The sequence below is a fragment of the Colletotrichum destructivum genome, chromosome 11 (assembly GCF_034447905.1).
Source record: "Colletotrichum destructivum chromosome 11, complete sequence".
Lineage (NCBI taxonomy): Eukaryota > Fungi > Ascomycota > Sordariomycetes > Glomerellales > Glomerellaceae > Colletotrichum > Colletotrichum destructivum.
This window is the reverse complement of record NC_085906.1, coordinates 1,156,051-1,167,331: the sequence shown is the minus strand read 5'-3', so window position 1 is coordinate 1,167,331 and position 11,281 is coordinate 1,156,051. Positions and strand designations below refer to the sequence as shown.

Here is an 11,281-nt window from a genome sequence, read left to right as displayed (position 1 = left end):
TGCTTTTGCCATAGGAATCAATCATATTGAATGCTGCCAGCTTATGTCAGCCATCTTATGTCAGCTGTTTCCTAGCAATTGTCAGGGGAGCCATGTCTGTGGGGCAATACCTGACTACGCAGTTAAACATACCCATCACACCATAGTAGACACAAGGGGCGGCTGGTCCCGAGAGTATGGCAACTAGTGTCTTAGCGCGCTAGTGTCTCCACTGTGAGATTGGGTCAGGTCGAGCCCACACAAGAAGTCACTTCCTCGTCATAGTCTTTTGATTACCATAAACGGTAAGCGACACAAACTTACCAACGACGTCACCTAGCATCGTCTGTGCGCGACAAAATGTTAACGAATCGGAAGATCACGTTAGCCTCCGCGGTCCTGTGATCCATCGGACTACTCCTCCCCTTACTTTATTGTCACATCCGTGGTCCACCAGGTTATTTCCGCTTTAAGGACTAACAGTTTACACAGCACGGATCATGCCATCGACCAGACACAACGGGCCATCGACCAGACATAACGGCCCGAATACCAAACCGCCTCACCCTGGAAGTCCTTAGAAAACTAGGCATGCTTCGACCGTGCGGTTCCACAAGCGCCACCAATCCCCTGGATTCGAAGCTGCGGCCTCATCACTCAGCAACAAGTTAAACATGTTAATCGATGCGTATTCACAAAAGGGTCTATTGCTCCAACCGCTTTGGTCGAAGAACGATAGTGGTTAGGTTCCAAACCCAGTAGTCCCTCTTTGAGAAAGATGGCTCCTGTGCAAACCATCGACGAGCACGTTGGGGAAAAATCGATCGAATGATTCAAAGCTGGAGTCACGGGCTTCACAGGGCAGAAATCAGTCTTGCTGGCTCAGTCCTGATCAATCACCCTGCACACTCTCAATGTCTCTTCAGATGCGAAACCTCGCCCCCAGAGGTCTGGCTCCTTGTTTGGAGACAGGGGTTCGTTTGAGCTATGCAGGCGTGCTTACTTGGCGCTTGGCATGCCGAAGATAACATCTGCCGCAGCCGATCCTATGGCTGCTAACAGCGCACTGGCGGCCATAAGGATTCCCGGAATGCTCGTGGCCCGTGCGTAAGATATTAATCGAGTACTCAAAGGCACAACGTCGTCCCCTCAGCTCCCGTGTGATCTGATTCACCTCGCAGAATCGTTCGTCACGAAATGTTGCTATTAGAGTACTTGTTTCTGTCCGGTAATCGCCTACTATGTTTCCAGTACTGGAATGAAATCAGTGCATGACTGAGGTGAGGAAAGAAAACTGCTGTTGTATTCGAACCCACGACCTTCAGGCTGGGAGGCGATTAGAGGGGAAGCTGGCAGAAAAAGGGTGTCCGTCCCGCCTGCTCCGAAGGGCGGGCCTGCTAAGTTACATTAGTCAAGTCACGACCAACCGAATAACAGCGCGATAACCGATCGATCGTTTTGTCCCACTATTTGTAACTGACGACCCTTAACTAGCACCCGTGGTTGGAGGCGAGAGGAGAAACCATGATAACCTGGGAGTAATTTAAGGCGTACTTGTGAAGTCAGGCGAAGTCGAGGAGCAATCAAGGGTTGTCAGCGCAAGTGATGGCCCGACGAGCCACTTTAGAGACACTACGATACGTGTCTATTGACACTCGCGCGGAGACCACTTACCCAGAGTCTAGGCGCAACTATTCCTTAAGATAAGCAAGATGAATTAAGCACTAGACATTAACTACTGTGGTGAACGACGCTGTGTGCTGAGGGGCGCTTGGCTTGTGGTGTTTGTAACGCGAAAGGAATAAAGCCAGCCTTCTTCCCTATTTGGAGGTCCGCTGGCTGCTGCTTTTGTGAAAAACAGTGCCCTACTTGCCAACTCTTGGGCTTTGCAAAAGGTGTGGCAGACAGACGTGGGTGGCCTGGTCCTGTTGTTCCGCGACTGGGAGGACGCCAGTGCGCCCGTTTGGCCCGGCAATGAACTAGGCTAAGGAGAAGCAAAGAAGACAACAACAGGGGTGGTCTAAGCATGTTATTTGGTAATAGAGTTCCAAGGATTCGCCAGCTCCCATGGAAATGGAAGCGCTGGGCACCCGAGATAAAGGCACTCCGAGTCACCTAACAGTGCTGCTGGTGTCATATAACCTCCTCAATTTCATTTACAATCCCACCCATTGCTTTAAAAGTATCTAAAGCTCCAATGGCCTCGTCAAGCTGCGCTGGGACGGTCTCTCCGGACCAGCTGGATCCTGAATTCATCTCAATGATGCTGTTAACAAAACACCATCACGTAGCATTTCTTGCACAAATAAACTACCCTAGTTCCTTAATTGTCTACATAACAATTGCTGCAGCAAACAAAATGTTAAAGGAACAGGCACTAAAGCAATTCCGGGGGGAAAATAGCACGTAGCCTGCGTTTGTTATAATCACCAGCTGCGTAATTATAAAAGGTTTGTTAAAACAATCTGGTTACTACATTAAGGAGACTAGAGAGAGAATTACTTGCTGGCAATAAGGGTCTCGTTTTTAGCAATTATCTAATACTAATCCTCTTAAGCAAATGTAATCTAAGCTATAATGTTTTCTTAGTAGTAAATTCAGTTTAGTATATCACTTTAACCTAATTACACAAATCTAGTTATTTTTACTCCTAAGTGCAAACAAGCAGTCCTTAAATTTTAGATTTATTCTAGGTAACAAGGCACAGATCCCATTTACCGTTGTTCCGAAGTGAAAACCCTTCAAAATACGTATGCATCATGCCATCAAAGCGATCTTCCGTCTGGTAAAACCCCCAAATAGCATCAAGAACACAGTTCAGGCTTTTTCCTTCTATAGTAATTTCGAATTCGTCGTCGTCACAGAGCAGTGTATCATCCCAGTGCTCAACACACAGAACGGTAGGTAGGGAGTCCCATAATATAGTCTGGTCGAATAAGAGGGTTTCTCTATCATCTACAGTAGCCCTGTTAGAGAAACCGTTGTTATTAATGACAGCTTCCTCAGGAGGCTGACAAATCCGCCAGCTAATATTGTTTAAGATTCTAAGATTTTTCCAGTTGTATGGCCTGCTGACTTTGGCGCAGTTTTGAAGAATCAATGCAGTTGAACGACAAGCTCTCTCGTCCATTGATGGAAAGCTCTTTGTAACACAGTTATAGTATCTTAGTAGCTCTTTAGACTGCAGAGATGATTGTGGATAAAGCTGTTCCTGGTGTGACTGCGTGAGCAATGCGAAGCTTGGCTTGCGTTTGAAAATGAGTCGCAAGGAATGGAGATGAAAGGCCTCCAGCGGTAGGGTGTCGCGAAAAAACGACGCCGTCCAAACTTCATCCCCGTCAGCAACATCTGTCTCCCCTCCAACCCCCCCCCCCCCCGCCCCCCTAATTACATACATCTCACTGTGTACGTTATGTAAGATGTAGCAGCATCCGGCGGTCCTAATATTCATGTATCGAGTCGGAAGAGCTGATCGCCCCTTTGTACGGCAGCCTGCAGGGAGGAGCCATTAGTCAAGGGTGGGGCCCACCGGAGGAGCCCCGGGTGACCCGCTAGCGCCTTGACATAAGGGCTCGGGGGGGGCCATTTGCCCGCTAGGGAACATGGTTGAGGCGTCACGGTATGAGCTACCAGTTAACACCGCCGTAATGACGACAACTCGTTGTAACTCAGTAGTCTCGTCGTTGCGACTTCGATTTCCAGACAGAATGGAGGTGAGTAGGCGCGAATTGGAGTACATTTCCCGAAATTATGGCATGTAGGAGGAAGATTGATGCTGACGAGGGAAAGCGTCGCGACGCGACATCGGTGGGGTGATCTGAGACTTTTGGGTCCCCACTGTATGTTGAGTTAACCAAATAGTAACAGATGGGATCAGCAAGCATTATATCCAGTGCGTCATCTTACTCGGTTAGTTACACCGGTTAGTAGGGCGAAACTTCACAGGCGTCACATGCGTTGCGTTTCATTCCTGTGAACCACCAACGAAAGAGTCGCATGCTGAGAGTTGCGCAGGGGTGGCAGCAATAGTATAACTTGCTCTTCCAGTAGTTGACTATTTCCTTTCCGCCTATACCTTTCGAACCAGACGACTGGGTGCACACACAAATCATGGACATTTCTTGCCAGATTTCCGATACCACGGGTAGCCCTATCGAGGGGGTTTATGTCACTCTGATGTGTATGGAATACCCTAGTATTTCGTTTTCCGGTGTGACGGGAACCGATGGGAGGTCGCCCTGGACGTATACGGGTTCAAGTCCAAATTACGTCGGAGTCGGACCGTCAAATGCCCATTGGCAGCTAACCCTATATCCACTTGGCGAGAAAATGCCGATCATTCCCGTTGTCTTGTTCGTTCCCACTTCCGCTCATGTATGGGTTGACTTGACTCGGTGTGGGTATGCAGTTGACTTCCAGTACCCTGATGAAAATAGGATCGGGAATAGTAACCGACAAGGAATAACTGCGGCTATGAAGGTCATGCTGAGCAAGAGAATCAAGATGTTATCGCCCTGAAGAGTATAGGAAAGTCTCAAATAGATGTAAATAATAAGCTGTACTGCCCTAATTGAACCCACAACGATAGATTCCCGCCTTATAAATGCAAATCCATGCGAACTTTTGCGTTCCTTTCTTGGTCAGCAGATGTCAATAGATCTTCCGATGTCACCTTTGCAAGAAAATATCATTTTATCTTCCATCCCACCAAGGCCTATCCCAAAGCCAAAGAACAGCCTCCATCTGGTTGAAGCGAATCGCTTCGTCAGCGTGGAAGCTCGTAGGCCTCAGGGGTTAAGCCTATGTTCCATTCCACGTAGTTGTACTCTTATCGGTCAAGCATAAGCCAAGACCATAGAGACAGGCATTCTAGAGACATCTGAATAGCGCAACGATACAATAATTGACGACAAGAGCTCCGGACCGAAAGGGCAGATGGTAATCGAGGGAGGCGAGGGAGTGAGACGCGAACAGTGCGCCTTTTACTCAATGGACAGCATCTTGAGGGGAGTTACAACGCCCGCACCATCCCCTCGACAAGGAACCTGTCACAGGAATACCCTTATACACAAGAAGCTCACTGAATCGGTCCTCTCACGTGCCACTTCACGTGCCTACATGTATATAACTAGACCACATCTTACTCTCTTTACTTTACATAGAATTAAGCATCTTTCTTCCCTATTCTCCTATGCCTTACTGTGTGCTCTAACTCGTGACAGAACTTACCCTCTTAAGTCTTTATTGACGAGACAACTCAGAATATTTCCTGTCAATGCAAGACGAGAATCAGCAACACACGACATAGCCTTTGCCTTTGCTAACTTCGACTCAGCAGACATTATTATGACACAGGAGCATTAGTGTACCTACAACGCACCAAGGACCCTCAATAAGACACATCCCAACTATACTATCTGCTCCCCTATACTTCAGTAGGGGTTAGATAACATGATCAGGCCCTGTCCACAAGGTTGGGGATGTGACAGTAGCAGCGAATACGCCGGTGAGAGACGTCTTCGCTTGCAAGGAGAGGGTTAACGTGGGCAAACGACGCTTGTCCGCCGATCAGCAGACTGTAGGCGCTGCACCCGGGATCCTCCTCGAAAAGCTGGCGCAGGCGCGCGACGGAGAGGAAGCCGGCGGGCGAGGCGGCGTCGAAAGGCTTGCTCAGCAGAGACGAGGCGAGGGGGGTGCACAAGACAAATGCAAATCGCAGATTCGCCTTGAAGATGAACCTCAAGCTGGGCGGAAACGATCAGCTGATTGACAGCTCCCAACTTGGGCTTGTCAGCGAGGACAAGACAATGGTCGTCGGGATCAACGTGACCCACACGTCTTCAGATTCGAGCCGTCGTGCGCCGAGTGTTGCCGGAATGGTCGTCAGCGTGGATAGATGGCTCGGACAGTAGCATGCTGTACTACGAATCCAGTCTGAGGCGCGCCAGGAAATAGTGTCGGGCACGGCGGACATGTTTAAGTCACGACTAAGACTCTGGAAAGACATTGGAAAGCACCGAGACCTGCCTGAAAATATCCGCGTGTATCGCGGCGGGGTCTCGGAATGCCAACACCAGTTGGTCATTGGCAAAGAAGTACCTCTCATGTGCAAAGCATGCAAGGAAATGTACCCGCCCGCCAATCAGAAGAAGGGGCTTCCGCACTCCACGGTGGTCATCGTCGGGAAGCGCCACCACATTCGCTTCTACCCTACTCGAGAGGTCGATGCGGACCGCTCATCCAACCCGAAGCCCGGAACCATAGTGGACCGAGGCGTGACCGTGGCACGAAACTGTAACTTCTTTCTGTAAGCACACGCGGCCATTCAGGGAACCGCGCGACCCGCGCACTACTTCGTGGTGCCGGACGAGATATTTCGCAATCGCTACAAACGTATTCCGCTGCCCTTCCAGAACTTTGCTGATCTGCTCGAAGATCTGACGCAAAGCATGTCTTACATCTACGGGTGCGCCACAAAGGCCGTTATTATCTGCACGCCTGCCTACTACACTGATATCTTGTGCGATCGAGCAAGATGCTACCTAAGCGGAGTTTATGACACCTCGACCTACTCAGCCGCATCTTCAGTGGCCTGAAGTACTCAGCGGCAGTCAGTGGGAAATTGGGACTTAGGGACTCATCCGAAGTTAAGCAACAGCATGTTTTACATCTAAAATGGCAATTTGGGCCACTTGCGGTGTACGTAACGTGTCACGCGGCGTGGAATTTGAAGCGAAATTGTATCTGTGAATTGAGCAACTACAAAGGAGTTGCTAATTTGCGGCTGATATAGCTGGTTCGCCCAGTCTTGATCTGTTCGCAAAAACGTCCAGGACGTTACGTCCTGGGCCACCTGGAGTGTCGATGTACCTCCAGCCCAGCCAAAAGGTCGAATGTATGGGTTAAGGTAAAGGCAGTCTATTTGGGCATACCTTGACCCGTCCAGACTGCAGATCGGAGGATTTCTCGGGCTGCGTTATTTTCATCTTGCGATCCATTGCGTAGACGTCCGAATGATGTAGAATAGCAAGAACGGACCGAAATTTCGGTTGACGGCCACGCATGGTCAAACTGAGCAAATGACCCATGCTAGTAGTATGGGAAGCGGTAGATGCGTTAACACCTACAACCAAGCCGTCTATTATGCGAAGAGATGGTGGACAGCCGATCTTACTCAAAGCTTCGGCTGTCAGTCAAATCTCGCTCTATGGGCTGATCCTGAACTTAGTAAGACGTACCCAGAGATTCTGGGTGCGTCTTATGTAAACAAGTATCCTCGACAGTGCATGGACGCAGAACGCTTGACCTATCAACCTGGCCATCCCTGATATCTTCCATTTTTACCACATTCACAGTCACTATGTTTCCAGTAGGGCTTACAACAATTCAAGTGCTCATAAGCCATACCTGCCTTAACTGTAACGTTCACTGCATCCTGCCATCCGCTTGTAGTGCAGTTAAAACTAGATAATCAAGTTATGCCTTTCGATTTGCGTGACATAATCATGTTTCTCTGTCTGCTGCTCCAATCTTGATTTGACATGTCCTTCTTGGAAAACATTTTTCCCGTGATAAAAAGCACGCATCCTGAGACTTCTAGACAGACGGCCCTTTTTTGAGACTACAAGAAATTCAAGCTTGAGCAAGGTTTATATTCAAAGGATACTTTTTTTAGTCTCACCAAGGGGGTGAAGCCGCTGTAGAATTTCTACTGGCGCTCATATCAATGCACAGAGCATTATTATCAATCTTTGCAGTAACGTAATTGTACAACACAAGTAGTAAGGCTTCTGATTACAAGTAAGTGCATAAGACTACGTCAACATGCTTGAGTCCTGGCAAAATCGGCAACGAGAGTATGCTCAAGTTGCAACACCGACTTTTAAGGTGTCGTCAATGAATTGATGTGTATCATAGCGTTGCCTAATCGTTTGTCAAAGCTTTTAGTCAACAAAACCGACGTTCAGGATATAAGACCCTGAAGCTCCCATCATATCTAAAATCCTCTTACCACGATGGTTTGTCCATTCAATGCAATCTTTGCCGCTGGTTTAGTTGCCTTAGCCAGGGCTGACTCGCTATTTATAAAACCTCACATCTTATACGGGTCTTCTGTTGGGGTTTTAGGCTGCAAAATCAACCACAATCGTGTAGCGCACTGGCCGAGTGAGGTTGACTGCAATACGATTTGTGTTGAAGTTTCGCATGGTGGCCGGAGCCTCCACCTTTTGAAGGTTGACAAGTCTCGGGCATCTTATGATATAAGTTACGATGCGTGGAACTATTTGGTGACAGGGAAGTCTGCTCTAGAAGCACCGGCTACTGGGGGTGGGGTCCTGATGGATTATAAGTTTGTGGAAGCGGAGGAGTGCGCTCATCTTCTCTCGCATGGTAAGCTACCATTGTCTGCATCAAACAGCATGGACTATTTAGAGAAATGTTTATCTCAGCCAGATAGTTGGGTGTCACAAAACTACCAACTCTATAATATCCTTCAGGGAAACGATTGTTCGCAGGGATACGATGAAACCTGCATTTTAGATCTGTCTCTCGGCTATAACCCAGTGTGCCCGCATATCCTTGGGTTTCCCGCTATTCTGAAGGGTCACGCTGTAGTGAACATTCCGTATCCCACCAGGCAATAGCTAGGAGTAGTTACTAGCTCATTCGTAGCACGTTCTGGAACACACTTGTGACTCTGCCTAGGCAAATAAAAATTGTTATAGGAGATATGATCTTGTCGTGATACCCCCAGCCCGTCCGGGTTATCCCGGCCCTCATCGGGGCATTCCTGCCACATCACTGTTTCTTCGAGCCATGATACCTTCGTTCATCTGGGTATATAGATCCCAGCAGACCCTTTCCTTTGTATGTTTAGTCCTAGAGGGAAGAGGGACTTGTAGATACGATTTCTGCGCCCTATTCGTATGACAGGGCTTGATAGTCAGCCTCTAAGGTATCACTACATAGCTTAGGCTGTGAAAATAAATCCCAGGGAAGTGAGTCTTTTCAGGGTGCGCTAGCTTTGTAATATCCACATTACATTACACCATTAAATTCTATCATGACACGACACATAAGACCCAAACACAATAATCCCCTGGTATTAAACTGCTGACCCCTAGGCCGCTATAGCACGCGGTAACCATGGTGAAAGGCGCGGCTAATGGCGAGATAGGCTCTGTCTGGTTTGATACCATCTTCAACACTAATACAGTTATTAGTGTGGCCAGAGGAATCCTGTAATACTCGAGGTAATTAAAAAATTTGTTCGGGGGCACCACCTGCGGAATGGAACAATCGCGGTTGAGATGAAATTACAAAACGCGGATTATGTGTGTTCTTTATTGAATGGGTTGGGACGTGCAGCACATGGCAGATCCAAAATGCTGTCTAGCCAACCATATGCGATAAGAACATAACCTGTTTGTATTTAATAGTTTCGTTTTCTCTCTGTGCTAAGGACCTGGCCTTCTTGAGAAATAACCCATTGCAGTTAACACAATAGGACTTACATGACCTGTTTGTCGGTGATGTCTCGAAACATGTTGAATTATTGGAGTGGGGTGGGGTGACTAGTCCAATCAGTGCAGTTTTCTTTCTTTCGAATAAAGATGTACTTATTTATGTAAGCTAGGTCCGATCGCGCGAAGGATACAAGGGGGGGCAGAACCGATCAGACTTAAGAGACACAACTCAACTCACATTTCTCAAACTTTTCTTGCAAGGTCCCTTGGATCGAACCAGAGCCTTTTCCATTATCTACCCTCGAATGTGATAACACAAGACGATGGGGAGAGTCTACTCCTTCGATCGGTCCAAGGGTAAACCCGATCAGGCCTCTTTACATGCCCGATCAGGACAACTTCTGAGCCGATTGAGGAGGCATCTTGTGTTGCCTTGGTGGGTAGTGGTGTTTCTATCTAGATAACCGCACCGCTTTGGTATTTTATACGCTGCACGCTTTCAATACGACGAGAAGAATTCGAGTGGTAACATAGACGTCGGTTGTCTCAGATACTCAGACCTAATAGTTGTGCTTTGGATGGTAGAGCGTCTATTATGTTATGTCTGACATTACGATTCTTGTTATCACAACCACTTCATCGCCATGTCCAAATGGGTTGTTCCTGACGAAAAGAAGAGTGATATAAGACTGCTTGTGGCTTAGTAGGGACGGTTTCTGCGCTTGCTGATGCGTATTTGTACGGAGTCTCGAACGCAAGATGACATGTAATATTTGCAATACCGATCATGGCCATCAAGATATACCAGAACATCAGGGTCATCGACTTTGCGCCACTCTGATTGCTGTCAGATACGAAATGAATTTGCTCCAGAAGGGGCTGGAGTCAGTTGAAAGACAGCGAAAATGCCAAGAAATCGTGATATCCCTACAGATGCGGTACATTGAGGTCTTGGAGGAGAGTTCAGAACCGATGACGCTTATAAACCTGGCCGAGACCGAGATCAGTAAAAGATATGAAACTATGTATACCGTTTAATATAGCCGAAGTCTCTTTTAATGCACCGCTACGCTTGCATTTTGATTCAATAGAAAATACATCCCGTTGGATGATGATGCATCGGGGCAGTTATGCAGGTGTAGACACGACAGGACTGTTTTGGCCACTCCAGAAAGGGACAAAGGAAAAGACAAATTCAGGGGTACTGGTAGTTTTTGCCCCATTTTGCACAGGTAACCGATCTGACTATGCTTTGTTGCTCTCTCTACCAACGGCACCGAGCTCACATAGCCGTCCCATGATCCCAACGACTGCTATACAACCAGCTTGGAATACTAAATTTTCCTTTACCCGGCTGGCCCAGAAAGTCCAGCAGGGTTTGCGTAGCCGCGACGGCATCCGCTCACGACGATTCTCGTACCCCCGTCGGTGTCACTTCAAATCTTCTTGCTCACTTCCTCATCTTGCAGTATCTTTGTGAATTTTTACTTGGGACGAGAAAGTCCCATGGTTACCGCCTGATGCATGGAAGAGCTTGGCGCGCGGAAGGCCGCTTAATAACCATACTGAGTCTCGCGCCTTGTGTGTTTTTCGCACCGCGCCTGAACAACGAGCTGGTCCCGTCTGCATAGAGACAGGAAGTCAGAGGTCAACAGGTCACATTCTGGCTCCCCGGGACAGTCAGGCTCCTATTCTAGACGGTGCGAGCTCTACCTGTCTTGGGAGCTGAGATCTGGTACCATGGATGCGGTGTCTTGCCCCATTCTTCCCGCCTCGAGCTTGTAGGCGCAAGACCAATCTCGTCGACGCCGCGAAAGAGATAGCCTTCGTTTCCC

General features: G+C 48.1%; 4 protein-coding genes across 4 annotated transcripts; 3 read left to right on the top strand and 1 right to left on the bottom strand.

Annotated features, from left to right (window-relative positions):
- Positions 1-2,668: 2,668 nt before the first annotated feature.
- CDEST_15437 (uncharacterized protein) lies at positions 2,669-3,376 on the bottom strand (the record flags this gene model as incomplete). Its single annotated transcript, XM_062931593.1, has 1 exon — positions 2,669-3,376. One exon carries the CDS (start codon positions 3,374-3,376, stop codon positions 2,669-2,671), a length of 708 nt encoding a protein of 235 aa, XP_062787644.1.
- A 2,335-nt stretch (positions 3,377-5,711) lies between these two features.
- On the top strand, positions 5,712-5,891 carry CDEST_15436 (Putative Piwi domain, ribonuclease H-like superfamily; the record flags this gene model as incomplete). Its single annotated transcript, XM_062931592.1, has 1 exon — positions 5,712-5,891. One exon carries the CDS (start codon positions 5,712-5,714, stop codon positions 5,889-5,891), a length of 180 nt encoding a protein of 59 aa, XP_062787643.1.
- A 60-nt stretch (positions 5,892-5,951) lies between these two features.
- On the top strand, positions 5,952-6,575 carry CDEST_15435 (Putative Piwi domain, ribonuclease H-like superfamily; the record flags this gene model as incomplete). The annotated part of the gene is made up of 2 exons (XM_062931591.1): positions 5,952-6,254; positions 6,309-6,575. The coding sequence occupies 2 exons, from the start codon at positions 5,952-5,954 to the stop codon at positions 6,573-6,575; spliced, it is 570 nt and encodes a 189-aa protein (XP_062787642.1).
- A 1,419-nt stretch (positions 6,576-7,994) lies between these two features.
- On the top strand, positions 7,995-8,624 carry CDEST_15434 (uncharacterized protein; the record flags this gene model as incomplete). The annotated part of the gene is made up of 1 exon (XM_062931590.1): positions 7,995-8,624. The coding sequence occupies one exon, from the start codon at positions 7,995-7,997 to the stop codon at positions 8,622-8,624; it is 630 nt and encodes a 209-aa protein (XP_062787641.1).
- Between the last annotated feature and the right edge of the window lie 2,657 nt (positions 8,625-11,281).